General features: G+C 41.2%; 2 protein-coding genes across 6 annotated transcripts in view; one reads left to right on the forward strand and one right to left on the reverse strand.

The window, feature by feature from the left end:
* LOC109864421 (rho-related GTP-binding protein RhoG) overlaps positions 1–9,362 on the reverse strand; it is a 21,970-nt gene extending 12,608 nt beyond the window's left edge. The window contains exons 1-2 of one of the 2 annotated variants that reach the window (XM_020452203.2): positions 9,257–9,329; positions 5,972–6,021 (exon numbers count right to left, since the gene is read on the reverse strand). The gene's annotated coding sequence lies outside the window, so the exon portion shown is untranslated. Of the gene's footprint in view, positions 1–5,971; positions 6,022–9,256 lie in introns of both variants that reach the window. The other variant, XM_020452202.2, reaches the window with a different exon arrangement.
* Positions 9,363–9,850: 488 nt separating this feature from the next.
* Positions 9,851–21,538, forward strand: part of LOC109864423 (stromal interaction molecule 1) — a 199,995-nt gene continuing 188,307 nt past the window's right edge. The window contains exons 1-2 of one of the 4 annotated variants that reach the window (XM_020452204.2): positions 9,851–10,288; positions 15,180–15,304. In XM_020452204.2, coding sequence (XP_020307793.1) covers positions 15,184–15,304 — 121 coding nt within the window. In that variant the 5' untranslated portion in view covers positions 9,851–10,288; positions 15,180–15,183. Of the gene's footprint in view, positions 10,289–11,298; positions 11,573–15,179; positions 15,305–21,538 lie in introns of those variants that run through there. The other 3 variants (XM_020452207.2, XM_031797671.1, XM_031797670.1) reach the window with 3 other exon arrangements.

Genomic DNA, 21,538 nt, shown 5'->3' on the forward strand with positions numbered 1-21,538 from the left:
GAGATTGGAAACCCAAATTGGTCTACACGGACAAGTTCTGGCCTGGTTTAGATCTTATCCATCGGAAAGATATCAGTTTGTCTCTGTGAATGGTTTGTCCTCTGACAAATTAACGGTACATTTCGGTGTTCCCCAAGGTTCCGTTTTAGGACCACTATTGTTTTCACTATATATTTTACATCTTGGGGATGTCATAAGGAAGGAAGTGGATGGCTGCAAACGTTCTACTTTTAAACTCGGACAAAACGGAGATGCATGTTCTAGGTCCCGAGAAACAAAGAGATATTCTGTTGATTCTGACAATTAATCTTAATGGTTGTACAGTCGTCTCAAATAAAACTGTGAAGGACCTCGGCGTTACTTTGGACCCTGATTTCTCTTTTGATGAACATATCATGTTTCAAGGACAGATTTTTTCCCATCTACGTAACATTGCAAAAATCAGAAACTTTCTGTCCAAATATGATGCAGAAAAATTAATCCATGCTTTTGTTACTTCTAGGTTAGACTACTGCAATGCTCTACTTTCTGGCTACCCGGATAAAGCACGAAATAAACTTCAGTTAGTGCTAAATACGGCTGCTAGAATCCTGACTAGAACCAAAAAATGTGATCATATTACTCCAGTGCTAGCCTCCCTACACTGGCTTCCTGTCAAGGCAAGGGCTGATTTCAAGGTTTTTACTGCTAACCTACAAGGAATTACATGGGCTTGCTCCTACCTATCTCTATGATTTGGTCCTGCCGTACATACCTACACGTACGCTACGGTCACAAGACGCAGGCCTCTTAATTGTCCCTAGAATTTCTAAGCAAACAGCTGGAGGCAGGGCTTTCTTCTATAGAGCTCCATTTTTATGGAATGGTCTGCCTACCCATGTGAGAGACGCAGACTCGGTCTCAACCTTTAAGTCTTTATTGGAGACTCATCTCTTCAGTAGGTCCTATGATTGAGTGTAGTCTGGCCCATTAGTGTGAAGGTGAACGGAAAGGCACTGGGGCAACGAACCGCCCTTGCTGTCTCTGCCTGGCCGGTTCCCCTCTCTCCACTGGGATTCTCTGCCTCTAACCCTATTACAGGGGTTGAGTCACTGGCTTACTGGTGCTCTTCCATGCCGTCCCTAGGAGGGGTGCGTCACTTGAGTGGGTTGAGTCAATGACGTGATCTTCCTGTCAAGGTTGGCACCCCCCTTGGGTTGTGCCATGGCGGAGATCTTTGTGAGCTATACTCTGCCTTGTCTCAGGATGGTAAATTGGTGGTTGAAGATATCCCTCTAGTGGTGTGGGGGCTGTGCTTTGGCAAAGTGGGTGGGGTTATACCCTGCCTGTTTGGCCCCGTCCGGGGGTATCGTAAGATGGGGCCACGTGTCTCCGGACCCCTCCTGTCTCAGCCTCCAGTATTTCTCCTGTCTTATCTGATGTCCTGTGTGAATTGAAGTATTCTCTCTCTCTCTCTCTCCCTCTCCTGAGGTGCTGACCTGTTGCACCCTCGACAACCACTGGGATTATTCTATGGGAGTTTTTGCTAGCCACCATGCTTTTACACCTGCATTGCTTGCTGTTTGGGGTTTTAGGCTGGGTTTCTGTACAGCACTTTGATATATCAGCTGATCTAAGAAGGGCTTCATAAATACACTTGATTGATGTTAAAAAACATTTTTTAACACTATTATTTCAATAGAACATGTTGAGTTATTATATTATTACATTGAAAGAGGTCCCCCCCAACCAAATAAAAATAAAAACCCAGACTCCTGAACTTCATGTTAAAAATGTTTTTTAACAATATTATTTATTTCAATAGAACATGTTGAGTTCTTCTATTATTACATTGAAAGATAATAATCTAATTAGTAGATTTCTTTATTTTCAAACATCTTTCTCTAAAAGATGTTGTCCCACCGAAACACACATATTTAAAGACTGTAGAATCAATTAGCCTTCCAGCATTGTAGAACATCCTGCTGGTCATCGCTCATATCAACACCATTATCCCAGAAACCCTAGACCCACTTCAATTTGAATATCGCCCCAACAGATCCAGAGATCCACGGACTCCACACTGCCCTTTCCCACCTGGACAAAAGGAACACCTATGTGAGAATGCTATTCATTAACTAGAGCTCAGCGTTCAACACCATAGGACCCTGGGACTAAACACCTCCCTCTGCAACTGGATCCTGGACTTCCTGATGGGTTGCCCCCAGGTGGTAAGGGTAGATAACAACACAACCGCCATGTTGATCCTCAACACGAGGGCCCCTCAGGGGTGCGTGCTCAGTCCCCTCCTGTACTCCCTGTTCACTCAAGACTGCACGGCCAGGCACGACTCCAAAACCATCATTAAGTTTACAGATGACACAACAGTGGTAGGCCTGATCACCGACAACAATGAGGCAGCTTATAGGGAGGAGGTCAGAGACCTGGCAATGTGGTGCCAGGACAATAACCTCTCCCTCAATGTGAACAAGACCAAGGAGATGATTGTGGACTACAGGAAAAAGAGGACAGAACACGCCCCCATTCTCATCGACGTGGCTTTAGAGCAGGTTGTGAGCTTCAAGTTCCTTGGTGTCCATATCAACAACAAACTATCATGGTCCAAACACACTAACACAGTCGTGAAGGGGGCACAGCAAAGCATATACCCCCTCAGGAGACTGAAAATATTGAAAATATTTGGCATGGGTCCTCAGATCCTCAAAAATTTCTACAGCTGCACCATCGAGAGCATCCTGACTGGTTGCATCACTGCCTGGTATGGCAACTGCTCGGCCTCCGACTGCAAGGCACTACAGAGGATAGTGCGTACGGCCCAGTACATCAAGGTGGTGAAGCGTGATTCATCACTCCAGAGAACTAGTTTCCACTGCTCTAGAGTCCAATCGCATTTTTTTGGGGGACTAGAAAAACATTTCTGGAATGTAAAATGATGATATTATCCAGTTTACAAGCTTTTAAAATAATAATTTTCGCACCCTGTTCCGTTTTTGGTTCTGTTTTCTTGAACCGGTTCCAACCATTACGTCTAACAATATAATGAATTAGATGCATTTGTAAGTCAATCAATCAACAAATTTCAGATTCTTACAATCAACATTGAACATTTTACAGAGAACAAAAGTGATTATAATTCTCATAATGAAATGTAAAGGTTTTGAAAATCTGTTTAAAAATAGTTTTTACTATTTTGTTAATTTAGTATTCAAATACAATGTGTACAATTAATCTGTAAAATAAGGTTAATCAAAATGATCCCTACTGTGCGGTTCTCCCTTTTTATTACAGCTTTTTCACAACATTTCGCTAGTGACAAATTTGGTGGGGTGGTAAGGAAATATTTCAAATACAAACAGTGTGTGAGTAATATATATGTCTACCTGACATATGTTGGAAGATAAATATATGCTCTGAAAGTTTGGGGAAAAATAGGATATAAATGAGAAAGAAATCAACCCCCAGTGTGCACCACTTGTGTAGAATGACCCATATAAGGAATAGGGTGTTGAAGAAGCTCACACGTCCTCCTCACCGCAGATTACAACTTCATTGAAAGAGAGAGATGAAAGGAGAAGTAGACAGGACGTTACTTTACCACTCCACTTCTTCCCTTACATGCTGACCACACCGCCCGCGTTGGGTGCGCGAGCGTTGCAAAATAAATGTACACATGCATGTTATTCAATCATTTCATCCAAACTGTTTGCGCGCGTCAATGTGCGTCTGCGTAGCCAGGCGCTAAAATAGAACTTGGTTCTAAATTTGACGCTTGAGGCACTGCAAGTCCCGCCTCTCCAATCTCATTAGTTTTTAGGAGCATATAACCACATGGGTGATTGAAAGCTGAACTGAGGTCCAGACTCCAGTCCAGTTGGTGGTGGTAATGCACCTTAAAGTTGGTTGGCCATATAAAGTCCAAAGAAGAAGATGAAAAAGAAGACTGAATGAGGAGACTAGAATCTGTGGATTAATTGCCGGAGTCGAAAACCTTGTGCATTTCATGTAAAATAACAACCCAATGTTTCATATCCTAGGACAAATTAGCTAGCAACAGCAAGCTAGCTAAATGGTCATGAATGTTTCATGCTTTTTGACCTGTCCCCAAATTAATATAAACTCAGCAAAAAAAGAAACGTCCCTTTTTCAGGACCCTGTCTTTCAAAGATAATTCGTAAAAATCTAAATAACTTCACAGTTCTTCATTGCAAAGGGTTTAAACACTGTTTCCCATGCTTTTTCAATTAACCATAAACAATTAATGAACATGTACCTGTGGAACGGTTGTTAAGACACTAATAGCTTACAGACGGTAGGCAATTAATGTTACAGTTATGGAAACTTAGGACACTAAAGAGGCCTTTCTACTGACTCTGGAAAACACCAAAAGAAAGATGCCCAGGGTCCCTGCTCATCTGCGTGAACGTGCCTTAGGCATGCTGCAAGGAGGCATAAGGACTGCAGATGTGGCCTGGTAAATAAATTGCAATGTCTGTACTGTGAGACACCTAAGACAGTGTTACAGGGAGACAGGACGGACAGCTGAACGTCCTTGCAGTGGCAGACCACGTGAAAGAACACCTGCACAGGGATCTGTACATCCGAATATCACACGGGACAGGTACAGGTACAGGATGGCAACAGGTACAGGATGGCAGGGACAGGTACAGGATGGCAACAACAACTGCCCGAGTTACACCAGGAACACACAATCCCTCCATCAGTGCTCAGACTGTTGCGGTTTTGTCTCACCAGGGGTGATGGTTGTGTTTGCGTTTATCATTGAAGGAATGAGCATTACACCGAGGCCTGTACTCTGGAGCTGGATTGATTTGGAGGTGGAGGGTCCGTCATGGTCTGGGGCGGTGTGTCACAGCATCATCAGACTGAGCTTGTTGTCATTGCAGGCAATCTCAACGCTGTGCTTTATAGGGAAGACATCCTCCTCCCTCATGTGGTACCCTTCCTGCAGGCGTGTCCTGATCGCTTCTGGTGTTGATGGACAAATGCACACGATGACGCACGTGGATGCACGTTCCTACCTGGTCTAGTCAGCATGCTGACCACACTGCCTGTGGTGGGTACGCGAGCGATGCAAAATAAATGGACACATACATGTTATTCTGTCATGCCCTGATCTGTTTCACCTGTCCTTGTGCTTGTCTCCACCCCCCTCCAGGTGTCGCCCATTTTCCCCATTATCCCCTGGGTATTTATACCTGTGTTTTCTGTCTCTGTTTTACAGTTTGTCTGGTTTGTTCAAGCATACCAGCATTTTGTCTCAGCTCCTGTTTTCCCTAGTGTCTCTTTTTCTCGTCCTCCTGGTTTTTGACTCTTGCCTGACTCTGAGCCTGCCTGCCGTCCTGTACCTTGGCCTCTACTCTGGATTATCGACCCCTGCCTGCCTTGACCTGTCGTTTGCCTGCCCCTGTTTCAATAAACTTCATTACTTCACACAGTCTGCACTTGGGTCTTACCTTGATTCCTGATATTATTCAATAATTTCACCCAAACTGCAAGTCCTGGCTCTCCCATCTCCTCGCTGGTTTTTAGGAGCATATACCCACGTGGGTGATTGAAAGCAAATCTGAGGTCTACACTCCAAACCAGTTGGTACTGGTAATGCATCTTAAAGTTGGTTGCCAACTGCCATGTAAAGTCCACAGAAGAAGAACAACAACAAGACTGACGGAGGAGAGATTACTAGAAACTAACTATGTTTCCCCTTTTGTCTGTGGATTAATTGTCGGTGTAGAGAACACACGATTTGTGTGCTCGATTTTATACACCTGTCAGTAACGGGTGGGGCTGAAATAGCCGAATCCACCAATTTGAAGGGGTGTTCACATACTTTTGTATTTATAGTGCAGTCAGAGTTAATTTTGATATTTCAACCTGCGTGTCTTGATCACGTCTGGTGTGGATGGACAAAATCAACATGCATACAATGGCGCACGTGGATGCAGGTTCCTACCTGATCTAGTCAGCATGTTACACACTCTAACAGTCCCCAGCAGCACTAAGCTACAGTCAGAGTGAGAGAGGGAAGGAAAGAGAGAGAGAGAGAGGATGCAGAGTGGAAAGAAGAGAGACACAAAGGAGAATAAACATTCAGAGAGGGAGACCTTTAGACTGGATATAAAAGTTACAGATTGTTCCTTTAAGGGCTGAACTGAAAGGCTTGCATTCACAGCAGCAACATATAACAAGCAGCGACAAAGGATGCATCCCAAATGGCACCCTAATATAGTGCCTATGGGTCCTGGTCAAAAATAGTGCAATATAAAGGGAATAAGGTAGAGACAGCATGATGTTGGTATGCCTGTTAATGCTCACTTTTAAAGAACACGAGTCCGGGCACTACCACTTTGGTGTGTACTCAGTTTGGTGTATAATTGTGTGTGTATGTGTGTGCGAGCGAGAGAGAACGTGCGTGTGTGTGTGTGTGTCGTTCACAGCATTTACAAGCAAGGCCCCAGGAGAGTGAACTAGCGGTGTGAGAACGTGAAACAGGAAGGGCTAGATGTCCTGAGGGACAGGCCTAGTTGGGTCGGTTGCCAGAGTCTACTCTATGAGCTGTGGGTTATCACGACAACAATATGGACATTTAGCAACCATTTACTCATCCAAAGTGACTAGGGGTTAAAGGGGCAATCCGGAATTCGTAAAACAACAATGGCTACAGTTGAAGTCGGAAGTTTACATACACCTTCGCCAAATACATTTAAACTCAGTTTTTAACAATTCCTGACATTTAATTCTAGTAAAATTCCCTGTCTTAGGTCAGTTAGGATCACCACTATATTTTAAGAATGTGAAATGTCAGAATAACAGTAGAGAGAATTTATTTCAGCTTAGATTTTATTCATCACATTCCCAGTGGGTCAGAAGTTTACATACACTCAATTAGTATTTGGTAGCACTGCCTTTAAATGTTTCACTTGGGTCAAACGTTTCGGGTAGCCTTCCACAAGCTTCCCACAATAAGTTGGGTGAATTTTGGCCCATTCCTCCTGACAGAGCTGGTGTAAATGAGTCAGGTTTGTAGGCCTCCTTGCTCACACACGCTTTTTCAGTTCTGCCCACAAATGTTCTATAGAATTGAGGTCAGGGCTTTGTGATAGCCACTCCAATACCTTGACTTTGTTGTCCTTAAGCCATTTTGCCACAACTTTGGAAGTATGCTTGGGGTCATTGTCCATTTGGAAGACCCATTTGCGACCAAGCTTTAACTTCCTGACTGATGTCTTGAGATGTTGCTTCAATATATCCACATAATTTTCTTACCTCATGATGCCATCTATTTTGTGAAGTGCACCAGTCCCTCCTGCAGAAAAGCATCCCCACAACATGATGCTGCCACCCACGTGTTTCACGTTTGGGAGGGTGTTCTTCGGCTTTCAAGCCTCCCCCTTTTTCCTCCAAACATAACGATGGTCAATATGGCCAAACAGTTCTATTTTTGTTTCATCAGACCAGAGAACATTTCTCCAAAAAGTACGATCTTTGTCCCCATGTGCAGTTGCAAACTGTAGTCTGGCTTTTTTATGGAGGTTTTGGAGCGGTAGCTTCTTCCTTGCTGAGCGGCCTTTCAGGTTATGCCGATATAGGACTAGTTTTACTGTGGATATAGATACTTTTGTATCTGTTTCCTCCAGCATCTTCACAAGATCCTTTGCTGTTGTTCTGGGATCGATTTGCACTTTTCGCACCAAAGTACGTTCATCTCTAGGAGACAGAACGCGTCTCCTTCCTGAGTGGTGTGATGACTGCGTGGTCCCATGGTGTTTAAACTGGCGTACTATTGTTTGTACAGATGAACGTGGTCCCTTCAGGCATTTTGAAATTGCTCCCAAGGATGTACCAGACTTGTGGAGGTCTACATTTCCTTTGATTTTCCCATGATGTCAAGCAAAGAGGCACTGAGTTTGAAGGTAGGCATTGAAATACATCCACAGGTATATCTCCAAATGACTCAAATTATGTCAATTAGCCTATCAGAAGCATCTAAAGCCATGACATAATTTTCAGGAATTTTCCAAGCTGTTAAAAAGCACAGTCAACTTAGTGTATGTAAACTTCTGACCCACTGGAATTGTGATACAGTGAATTATAAGTGAAATAATCTGTCTGTAAACAATTGTTGGAAAAATGACTTGTGCCATGCACAAGTAGTTGAAGTGGTTGTGGTTGAAAAACGAGTTTTAATGACTCCAACCTAAGTGTATGTAAACTCCCGACTTCAACTGTATATACAACGGTTATATATCATTTAAGTATGTACTTTATCTTGTATGTGGTCCAGGCAGCCATCAACTAGTTGGTGTGTATATGTTATAAGTATGTTATATAATGTGTGTTATGACCACCTCTTGGTGGCTGTTAAAATCATTGAGGACTGAGCTGTCAGACAAACAGCTGTCCAAACACAGAACTCAATATTCCCTTCTTCCTTTCCTCTTTTCCTCCCTCCTTAGCCCCCTCATTCCCTCACTCCTTCCTTCCCCACAAAAGGTTTCAGGTATCGAACTACACCTAACTGTCAGAGTAGAGAAAACACTAGTAAAGTGTGAAAATACCACCACCACCATACTCAAAAAGCAGGTTTGCCCTCCTGTATATCTCCCTGTATTATTGGAGTATACAGAGAGAATACATATTGGAGGGTGGGTGGTGCAAGGAAAATTATTTATGGACATTTTGGTGGAAAGTCAGTCATTTCACTCTCAATTCTATTTCTACATAACATGAAACCATCAAACTGTGTGATTGTCTGAGTGAAATCATTCATAGAATAGTCACATCTGTTTCTGGTGATAAGAGATGATACGGATGATCGAAAACCACACACACATGCACTCTCATGCACGCACACATACACACACACACACACACACACACACACAGAACACCCCTAAACAAGTGAGTGTAGAAGACATGTCAACATTCTTAGGGAGTAGTTGGTCCCTCGATCAATTACTTATGAGTAAAACACAATAACCTATAATCCCATGGCACAGACAAATAATAACTGACGCTAGCCTGTAGCAAACGTCTAAATGATAACGGAGAGGCTCCAGACAGAAAGCTGGACATCTCGGAGTCAAACCCAGTAGAGTTTATGGGAAGCCAGACAACATTTGTTGTAGAATAACTCGCAGCATTAGGCTACGTTACACAGTTTAAAAGGTATAGTAGTCCCAGCCTATTCATTTCCGATTAGGTATAATAAGTAAGCAGTCTTGGGTCAAAAACTCACCTAACATAGTCCTTCCTCCTCTCCTCTGTGGCAGAATTGGTCCGACGCCCAAGGAGCGGATGGATCTTCGTTGTTTTGTGTTGTCAGTCAGTCGGGCGGGCGGGCGGGGTTGCGTTATGAAGGAAGTCGGTTCATTTGCGGAGAGGAGAGGAAGTGTATGAAACGGCTTTGGTGAAGTTTGAGGAAGTTTATTTGTTGGCGAATAGCCGCTGAGCTGAGGATGCGACTCTGACTGAGAACCATAGTTAGATTAGCCTAGGCCTACAATTGTTTTGTACATCCTAATAAAAGTTATCATAAAGATTATATTTTGTAGGTAATTGCTCACACACACACATATATATATATATATATATATATATATTAGCCCCCTATATACACACATATGAACGAATTCGTTAAATAACATCTTTATGCAATTATAGCAGTTAATGCACATTGCTAGCCACAAAGAAAACAACATAAATAAAGTGTGTGTTCAGTATAGTTAAATAGGATAGACATAGGCCCCTACATTTAACAGATACAAGTTATGTTTATAGGCCTACTAGAGGGGTTAAGTGCAGGAAGGGGTTTGACGTTTGAGTTTAGTGACAGTTCGGGATAGAAAAAAGAACCCCAGAATGAAGTGCTCTTTTCTGGTAAATCCTGAAGGTGGCTTCCGCGCTCCGTGTGGAGCGCACTCAGTGTACGACAGTATATTATCCACATATCATATCCAGAGGACAAGTTAGAGATGATATTAAACTGTATTCTGGTGAGAGGGGAATGAGCTGTTCGAAGTAAACTGATCTCGATTAGGTATAGTTTAGTCTACCCCATACAGTGCAGTGCCTACTCTCCGCGCGAAGACAGGGGCGACATCCGACATCGCACTCCGAGTGGACCTATATTAAAACTGATTTCAAATGGACTACACAAAAGGACTGGACAATATCTAGTCACAGTACACAGAAACTCCAGAGGACTTTACTGTGTTGGGGATCGTAAGACAGCAGCTGCATACCACATAGGATATCCCAAGTTGTGAAGGTGAGTTTCCCAACGGCGACGTAGTAAAATGGAGATGGAAAGTTGCGCTTTGACATTGAATACCGAGTTATTATTAGGTATACATCGAAGATTGTTACTTTGTTTACATTGGCATCGCTTATTTACTGGGATATGCTTATTGTCTGGCTACGTTTGTGTCACTTCCCAGCTCGCACATTTGGTTTCTTGGAAGTTGTTGGAACGTATGTTTTGGTTTCCCCATTAGTTCTGGGAACTAAGCCATACGTTTCCTGACTGGTAAAATTGTACTTTTAAATGTTCTTTGAATGGAAGGGAAAGTTTCGCCTGTCTGCCTGTCATTTTTAGGTTGCATTGAGTTTCTGAGAACGTTTTACTATGGTTTACTATAGAATGGAAATGATAGTGTTTTTTTAATAACTTCCTAAAAGTTTAATTGAATGCTAGCCTAGTTTATTTGTGTTGCACTCAGAGCACTGATAGGACACATGGAAATGAATAGGTATTAGTCACTCAAACACATTTATTTTTTTATAGGTGGCACTTCAGTGAGATTCGAACCTATGTTCTTCTGTTCTTTAACCATGGAATTTGTCCACTACGCCAAAAGGAAGGGGCTACTGTGTCATTTTATTTTTGCTCATACAAAGCTGTATATTTTTGTCTATTCAAACGGAACCCATTTCAATGGAAACAAGCAAGAGTTTAGTGTACATGTTTTTGAATAACATTAGTACAATTATTTTTGAATGTTACTAAGGTTTTCGTGGAACGTTTTCTGAATGTTCTGAGAACATGACTTTAAATAGAAACATGAGGAAACCTGCAAAATAACTATGTTGAAGTACTGAAATTCCTACTAAGTAAGGAATAAGTACTGAATGCTGTTTCTTAATGTTCTCTGAACATTCTGAGAACATGACTTACATAAAACCACGAGGAAACCTGTAAGAAACATACTGAAGTAGTCTTACTGAAATTCCCAACTAAGAAACATATGGTTCTCAGAACATTATGTGCTAGCTGGGTTGGTTGTAAAATAAAGCGGAACTTAAAGTGAGTAACTGAAGGACTTGACCACAATTCTGTAATATCTAATATTGTTTCCAACACGCTTGAGAATGCCAAGGCGGGCATTTATTATCTTATCGAATATCCATAGTTAAAGGCCTACTTTCACTTTTAAAGTAAGCAGTTCTTTTTGTTTTCTTCAGCATAACAACATTGATAGGCTACGTGTGTTGTCATTGTTTCTTGATGGATGTGTCTGTGTGGTTTGTTTAGGAACAGAAAACGAATTAAAAGGTCAGTACACTGCATTTCAAACAGTCGAGAATAATCTAATGATTTTAGGATTTATAACTGACATCTGGTGTAAAGTACTTAAGTAAAAATTCTTAAAAGTAGTTTTTTTTGGTATCTGTACTTTACTATTTATATTTTTGACAACTTTTACTCCACTACATTCCTAAAGAAAATAATGTACTCTTTGCTCCATACATTTTCCCTGACTCCCAAAAGTAGTTACATTTCAAATGCTTAGCAGGACAGGAAAATGGTCCACTTATCAAGAGAACATCCCTGGTCATCCCTACTGCCTCTGATCTGGCGGACTCACTAAACACATGCTTCATTTGTAAATTATGTCTGAGTGTTGGAATGTGCCCTTGGCTACCCGTAAACTTGAAAAAAAAAAACGAAAATTGTGCCATCTGGTTTGCTTAATATAAAGAATGTGAAATTATTTGCACTTTTACTTTTGATACTTAAGTATATTTTAGCAATTACATTTACTTTTGATACTTAAGTATGTTTAAAACCAAATACTTGTAAACCTTTTCTCAAGTAGTAACCTATTTAGCAGTCTTATGGCTTGGGGGTAGAACCTGTTCATGATCCTGTTGGTTCCAGACTTGGTGAATCGGTACCGCTTGTCGTGTGGTAGCTGAGAGAACAGTCTATGACTTGGGTGGCTGGAGTCTTTGACAGTTTAGGGCCTTTCTCTGACACCGCGTTGTATAGAGGTCCTTGTTGGCAGGGGCCATACGCACTACCCTCTGTGGAGCCTTGCGGACGAATGACTAGCAGTTGCCATACCAAGCAATGATGCAGCCAGTCAATATGCTCTCAATGGTGCAGCTATATAACGTTTTGAGGATTGAGGGCTCATGCCGAATATGTTCAGCCTGCTGAGGGGGAAGAGACGTTATTCTACCTTCTTCAAAACTGTTTTGGTGTTTGTGGACCATGATAATTTCTTGGTGATGTGGACACCTAGGAACTTGAATATCTCAAACCACTCCACTACAGCTCCATCTATGTGGATGGGGGCGTGCTTGGCCCTCTGTTTCCTGTAGTCCACGATCAGCTCCTTTGTCTTGCTGACTTTGAGGGAGAGATTGCAATACCAGGTCACTGACCTCCTCCCTCGTCATCGGTGATCAGGCCAACAACCATTGTGTTGTCAGCAAACTTAATGATGATATTGGAGTCGTGCGCGGCCACACAATTGTGGGTGAACAGGGAGTACAGGAGGGGACTAAGCACGCACACCTGAGTGGCACCCATAATGAGGGTCAGGATGTGTTGTTACCTATCATCACCACTTGGGGGCGGCCCGTAAGGAAGTCCAGGATTCAGTTGCAGAGGGAGGTGTTCAGTCCCAGGGACCTTAGCTTAGTGATGAGCTTGGAGGGCACTATGGTGTTGAACGCTGACCTATAGTCAATGAATAGCATTCTCACATAGGTGTTCCTCTTATCCAGGTATGTAATATGTAACACCTCAAATACATTAGTTTATTATAAAAGCTAAATTGTTGATAGGAATATAATTTCATGACTTGTGACTCGACTTGGACTTGACCATTGGTGACTCGGACTTGGACTTGCCTTCTTGACCATTGGTGACTTGGACTCGCCTTCTCGACCATTGGTGACTTGGACTCGCCTTCCCGACCATTGGTGACTTGGACTCGCCTTCTTGACCATTGGTGACTCGGACTTGGACTCGCCTTCTTGACCATTGGTGACTTGGACTCGCCTTCTCGACCATTGGTGACTTGGACTCGCCTTCTCGACCATTGGTGACTTGGACTCGCCTTCTCGACCATTGGTGACTTCATCTCGCCTTCTCAACCATTAGTGACTCGAACTTGGACTCGCCTTCTCGACCATTGGTGACTTGGACTCGTCTTCTCGACCATTGGTGACTTGGACTCGCCTTCTCGACCATTGGTGACTTGGACTCGCCTCCTCAACCACTGGTGACTTGGACTCGCCTTCTCGACCATTAGTGACTCGGACTTGGACACGCCTTCTTAACCATTAGTGACTCGGACTTGGACTCGCCTTCTTGACCATTGGTGACTTGGACTCGCCTTCTCGACCATTGGTGACTTGGACTCACATTCCCAGTGACTTGTATTTGCACTTGGGGAGGTGTGATGTTAATGTTTGTGTGCATTTGTATGCTGTCGTTTGTATGTGTATATTTTGCATTGAGTGTGGGCAGGCAAGCTCCATTCCGTCTTCGGGCTTCGATCATAGGCTACACATCGCGCAAGCGACTTGCTTGCTTCCCCATAACCTCCAGACACCAGAAAAATCATTGAATGAGTAGGTGTTCTAAAACCTTTGACCGGTAGTGTATCTGCCTCAATTAGCTCGTACCCCTGCACATGGAATCGGTACTTACCCAGTGCATATACCCAAGTTATCGTTACTCATTGTGTATTTATTCCTTGTGATTATTTTTCAATTATTTCTCAATTTTTCATTTTTGGAAGGGCCCATACATATATATTTCACTGTTAGTCTACACCTGTTGTTTGAGAAGCATGTGACAAATATCATTTTATTTGATTAGTTTCTAGGACACATGCTCTTCAAAAGTAGATATAATTCATATAGGCCCAATATACAGTAGGCTGTATCACAATCGATTTCAAAATCGAAAAAATACATTTCATGTGGTGCTCCTAACTTTTAAAAGTTGGGAGCACCAGTGCTACCAATTAAAAATAATCTCTAATCTCTCCCTCTCTCTCTCTCTCTCTCTCTCTCTCTCTCTCTCTCCTCTCTCTCTCCTCTCTCTCTCTCTCCTCTCTCTCTCCTCTCTCTCTCTCTATCTCTCTCTCTCTCTCTCTCTCTCTCTCTCTCTCTCTCTCTCTCTCTCTCTCTCTCTCTCTCAATTCAATCAAATTCAAGGTGCTTTATTGGCATGGGAAACATATATTTACATTGCCAAAGCAAGTGAAATAAACAATAACAAAATTCACAGTAAACATTACATTCACAAAAGTTTCAAAATAATAATGACATATTATGTGCAACTAGGTAATGGACAAAATAAATAAACATAAATATATGGGTTGTATTAACAATGGTGTTTGTTCTTCACCGGTTGCCCTTTTCTTGTGGCAACATTGATGGCACACTGTGGTGTTTCACGCAATATATATGGGAGTTTATCAAAATTGGGTTTGTTTCCAAATTCTTTGTGGGTCTGTGGAATCTGAGGGAAATATGTCTCTAATATGGTCATACATTTGGCAGGAGGTTAGGAAGTGCAACTCAGGTTCCACTTCATTTTGTGGGCAGCGTACACATAGTCTGTCTTCTCTTGAGAGCCAGGTCTGCCGACGGCAGCCTTTCTCAATAGCAAGGCTATGCTCACTGAGTCTGTACATAGTCAAAGCTTTCCTTAAGTTTGGGTCAGTCACAGTGGTCAGGTATTCTGCCACTGTGTACTCTCTGTTTAGGGCCAAATGGCATTCTAGTTTGCACAGTTTTTTTGTTGATTCTTTCCAATGTGTCAAGTAATTATCTTTTTGTTTTCTCATGATTTGGTTGTGTCTAATTGTGCTGCTGTCCTGGGTCTGTCTTTATCTCTCTATCTCTCTCTTTCTCAGGAGGATGGGGTGTGTGTGGCTGGTGATGGTGTATGTGGTGTGTGTGTGCCTTTGGGGTCATAGCGAGTCGGACAGGACCAACCAGGCCTCTCCCATCCATCTGCAGGTTGGCAATGGAGCCTCAGGTAAGACTGACTGGCCAAACTCTCTGTAAATACCATTTAGGATGGCAGCGTTTGACAGCATTCAGGTCTTTAAAGCACTCTGCAATCTAACACACAACATATAGCAGCCTATTGCATCCATTGTGGCCTAGCAAGTGACATCATCATCACACAGACCATGCTGAGCACCGCATTCCCTACATAGTGCACTACTTTTGACCAGAGCCCCATGGTCTATGGGTCCTGGTCAATAGTGGTTCACTTTAGTTCACTTTACAGGAGAGATTGGGTGCCATTTGGGACACAGATAGGAAGTGGCTCAATGGTTGTCTTGTAGTGCAGACTGCTGGGAACATGAGGTTGACTCCTCATGTTCCCAGATCCTTTGAATGTAGCCCTGCCTATTCCCTGCTTACTTCCTGCCTACTTCCTGCCTATAGGCCCCTCAGATATGTGAAAGACTGACCTGTTTGGGTGCATTCAGGATGACCAAACTGTTTCTGGACTGTTGTGAATGGGATAGCATAGTTGATGTATGACATGTACAGTTGAAAACCCAGCTAGCACTTAACAGAACGTTTCCTCAAAGTGCAAAAATGGTTACATTTCATTTCAATGTTGGTAATGTTATAGGAACTGGTTTGACATTGGAATAATCTCATAGTTCAGAGAACATTAAGAAACAACGTTCTTCTGTGGGAATTTCAGCATAACGTTTCCTACAAGTGTCCTCATGGCTCTATTTACTGTCATTTACTGTCATGTTCTCAAATAGTTCAAAGGACGTTAACTTCTTGCGGATTAGTGGGACGCTAGCGTTTCCCATTTCGAAAACTTCCGGGAAATTGCAGAGCGCCAAATTCAAATGAAATTACAATAAATATTAAACTTTCATGAAATCACAAGTGCAATACATCAAAATAAAGCTTAACTTATTGTTAATCCAACCACCGCGTCAGATTTCAAAAAGGCTTTACGGCGAAAGCAAACCATGCGATTTATCTGAGGAGACCGCCCAGCACACAAATGCATAACAAATCATTTTCAACCAGGGAGTTGCGACACGAAAGTCAGAAATAGCGATATAATATATGCCTTACCTTTGAAGATCTTCTTCTTTTGGCACTCCAAAAGGTCCCAGATACATTACAAATGGTCCTTTTGTTCGATAAAGTCCTTCTTTATATCCATAAAAACTCAGTTTAGCTGGCGAGCTTCAGTCAATAATCCACTCGGTTTCCCTCCTTCAAAATGCATACAAAATGTATCCCAAATGTTACCAATAAACTTATCCAAACAAGTATGCAAATAAATGATACAATTTAAGACGGAGAACCATTATTGTCTTTACTGGAGAAAAATACCAAAGAACGCGTTCTCATTCACGCGCTTGGAAACACTACAGCAAAATGGGAGCCACCTAGAAAAACTACAATTTCTGGCAAATTTTTCCATAAACCAGCCCGAAACTCTTTCTAAAGACCGTTGACATCTAGTGGAAGCCCCAGGAACTGCAATCGGGAACGATTTCACCCTATTATAAAAGTACCAGCCATTGAAATCAGTGGTAGGATGAAATATTTTGGGGAGGGGCGGTTTGTCCTCTGGGTTTGCCTGCCATTTCAGTTCTATTATACCCACAGACATGATTTTAACAGTTTTAGAAACTTTAGAGTGTTTTCTATCCAAATCTACCAATTATATGCATATCCTAGCTTCTGGGCCTGAGTAGCAGTTTACTTTGGGAACGCTTTTCATCCGGACGTCAAAATACAGTCAATGAGGAGGAGATGCACTGCAGTACTTAATGCAGCTGGTGCCCACACCCGATACTGACTGTTACTTTTGATTTTGACCCCCCCTTTGTTCAGGGACACATTATTCAATTTCTGTTAGTCACATGTCTGTGGAACTTGTTCAGTTTATGTCTCAGTTGTTGAATCTTGTTATGTCCATACAAATATTTACACGTGTTAAGTTTACTGAAAATAAACACAGTTGACAATGAGAGAACGTTTCTTTTTTTGCTGAGTTTATTTGTTCTATCTTTTCCGGAGGATAAAACTGAAATTTTAACCAGCTTTGTATGACTTGTTTAAGAAAGGGCTATACTTTAAACTAAATTTAATTTTCAATTAGTCCAAAATGAGAAGTTGTAATCTGTATGAAGGCAAAAAGGACATTTTAACAAAGGATGAGCCTTTCTTAAAAATGATCTACTGGACAACCATTTAAGTATAACTTATATATGAGTGAAGGTTTAAAGCTTTAATATTTAATAATTTTAGCCACCCCAAACTCATTGTCATTATATAAATAGCCATGTTTAATTTTGTCTGGCTAAGCATTCCAAATAGGCCTCTTGGCTTGGTTTTTGCCCTGACATGCACTATCAACTGTGGGACCTTATGTAGACAGGTGTGTGCCTTTTCAAAATCACGTCCAATCAATTGAATTTATCACAGGTGGACTTCAATCAAGTTGTAGAAACATCTTAAGGATGATCAATCGAAACCGAATGCAACGGAGTCTCATAGCAAAGGGTCTGAATACTTATGTAAATAAGGTAATTTCTGTTTTTTAGATTTAATACATTTGCAAAAAAAATCTAAAAACCTGTTTTTGCTTTGCCATTATGGGATATTGTATGGGGAACATTGATGGGGAACATGTTTTATTTCATCTATTTTAGAATAAGGCTGTAAAGTTACAAAATGTAGAAAACAGAAGGGTTCTGAATATTTTCCAAATGCACTGAACTTCAATACTATTCTCCGCATGATCAAAAACGGTCTTGAAGCATAGATTCTGATGGTTCAGACCAACATTGAACAGTCCTTACCATAGGGGCTTCCTGTTTGAGTTTCTGCCTATAGGTGGGGAGGAGAGACCGGAGCCTTGTGAGTCACTCATTGTTGTTCAGCATGAGCCAGGTGATTTAATTACAGTATGGAATTAACAACAAAATGTTTACCAGCTAGATATCTTATAACTATAAGGTTACATCTATAATATGTGCTAGAGACATTTGTCCATTTAGTTTTCTAATTTAGTAGCTCATTAGCTGTCTAGATAAGTGGTTAGCTTCTTCCAAAATAAAGAATTTGCTTCGTAACAGCAGAGAATCCCCTCCTAGCTAAAATTTGTTTTGTGCATTCAGCAAACTGTCAGTAGCATTTTTTTAGGTACTTTTATACTTGTATAGTTTAGGTCAGAAACTGTACAAAATGTTCCCAATGCACTCGTTAGCATTTAGTTAGCATCCTCTATTGGATTGTTTCATTGAACTGGGTGAATGGAATATGAATGACAGTAACCTAAACCCATCACTGTTTCATTGAACTGGGTGAATGGAATATGAATGACAGTAACCTAAACCTGTCACTGTTTCATTGAACTGGGTGAATGGAATATGAATGACAGTAACCTAAACCCATCACTGTTTCATTGAACTGGGTGAATATGAATATGAATGACAGTAACCTAAACCCATCACTGTTACATTCAACTGGGTGAATATGAATGACAATAACCTACACCTGTCACTGTTACATTGAACTGGGAGAATGGAATATGAATGACAGTAACCTAAACCCATCACTGTTACATTGAACTGGGTGAATATGAATGACAGTAACCTAAACCCATCACTGTTTCATTGAACTGGGTGAATGGAATATGAATGACAGTAACCTAAACCCATCACTGTTACATTGAACTGGGAGAATGGAATAATGTAACCCATCACTGTTACATTGAACTGGGTGAATGGAATATGAATGACAATTAACCTAAACCAATCACTGTTACATTGAACTGGGTGAATATAAATGACAGTACCTAAACCCATCACTGTTACATTGAACTGGGTGAATGGAATATGAATGACAGTAACCTAAACCTGTCACTGTTACATTGAACTGGGTGAATGGAATATGAATGACAGTAACCGAACCCCATCACTGTTACATTGAACTGGGTGAATATGAATGACAGTAACCTAAACTTATCACTGTTACATTGAACTGGGTGAATATGAATGACAGCAACCTAAACCCATCGCTGTTACATTGAACTGGGTGAATGGAATATGAATGACAGTAACCTAAACATATCACTGTTACATTGAACTGGCTGACTATGAATGGCAGTAACCTAAACCCATCACTGTTATATTGAACTGGGTGAATGGAATATGAATGACATTAACCTAAACCCATCACTGTTACATTGAACTGGGTGAATGGAATATGAATGACAGTAACCTAAACCTATCACTGTTACATTGAACTGGGTGAATGGAATATGAATGACAGTAACCGAACCCCATCACTGTTACATTGAACTGTGTGAATATGAATGACAGTAACCTAAACTTATCACTGTTACATTGAACTGGGTGAATATGAATGACAGTAACCTAAACCCATCACTGTTACATTGAACTGGGTGAATATGAATGACAGTAACCTAAACCCATCACTGTTACATTGAACTGGGTGAATGGAATATGAATGACAGTAACCTATACCCATCACTGTTACATTGAACTGGGTGAATATGAATGACAGTAACCTAAACCCATCACTGTTTCATTGAACTGGGTGAATGGAATATGAATGACAGTAACCTAAACCCATCACTGTTACATTGACCTGGGAGAATGGAATAATGTAACCCATCACTGTTACATTGAACTGGGTGAATGGAATATGAATGACAATTAACCTAAACCAATCACTGTTACATTGAACTGGGTGAATATGATTGACAGTAACCTAAACCCACCACTGTTACATTGAACTGGGTGAATATGAATGACAGTAACCTAAACCTATCACTGTTACATTGAACTGGGTGAATATGAATGACAGTAACCTAAACTTATCACTGTTACATTGAACTGGGTGAATATGAATGACAGTAACCTAAACCCATCACTGTTACATTGAACTGGGGGAATATGAATGACAGTAACGTAAACCCATCACTGTTACATTGAACTGGGTGAATGGAATATGAATGACAGTAACCTAAACCCATCACTGTTAAATTGAACTGGGTGAATATGAATGACAGTAACCTAAACCCATCACTGTTACATTGAACTGGGTGAATGGAATATGATTGACAGTAACCAAAACCTATCACTGTTACATTGAACTGGGTGAATGGAATATGAATGACAGCAACCGAAACCCATCACTGTTACATTGAACTGGGTGAATATGAATGACAGTAACCTAAACCCATCACTGTTACATTGAACTGGGTGAATGGAATATGATTGACAGTAACCTAAACCTATCACTGTTTCATTGAACTGGGTGAATATGAATGACAGTAACCTAAACGCATCACTGTTTCATTGAACTGGGTGAATGGAGTATGAATGACATTAACCTAAACCCATCACTGTTACATTGAACAGGGTGAATGGAATATGAATGACAGTTACCTAAACCCATCACTGTTACATTGAACTGGGGGAATATGAATGACAGTGACCTAAACCCATCACTGCTTCATTGAACTGGGTGAATGGAATATGAATGACAGTAACCTAAACCCATCACTGTTACATTGAACTGGGTGAATGGAATATGAATGACAGTAACCTAAACCTATCACTGTTACATTGAACTGGGTGAATGGAATATGAATGACAGCAACCTAAACCCATCACTGTTTCATTGAACTGGGTGAATATGAATAACAGTAACCTAAACCCATCACTGGTACATTGAACTGGGTGAATGGAATATGAATGACAGTAACCTAAACCCATCACTGTTACATTGAACTGGGTGAATATGAATGACAGTAACCTAAACTTATCACTGTGACATTGAACTGGGTGAATATGAATGACAGTAACCTAAACCCATCACTGTTACATTGAACTGGGGGAATATGAATGACAGTAACGTAAACCCATCACTGTTACATTGAACTGGGTGAATGGAATATGAATGACAGTAACCTAAACCCATCACTGTTACGTTGAACTGGGTGAATATGAATGACAGTAACCTAAACCCATCACTGTTACATTGAACTGGGTGAATGGAATATGAATGACAGTAACCTAAACCCATCACTGTTACATTGAACTGGGTGAATATGAATGACAGTAACCTAAACCTATCACTGTTACATTGAACTGGGTGAATGGAATATGAATGACAGTAACCTAAACTTATCACTGTTACATTGAACTGGGTGACTATGAATGGCAGTAACCTAAACCCATCA

This window comes from Oncorhynchus kisutch, linkage group LG19, assembly GCF_002021735.2.
Source record: "Oncorhynchus kisutch isolate 150728-3 linkage group LG19, Okis_V2, whole genome shotgun sequence".
NCBI lineage: Eukaryota > Metazoa > Chordata > Actinopteri > Salmoniformes > Salmonidae > Oncorhynchus > Oncorhynchus kisutch.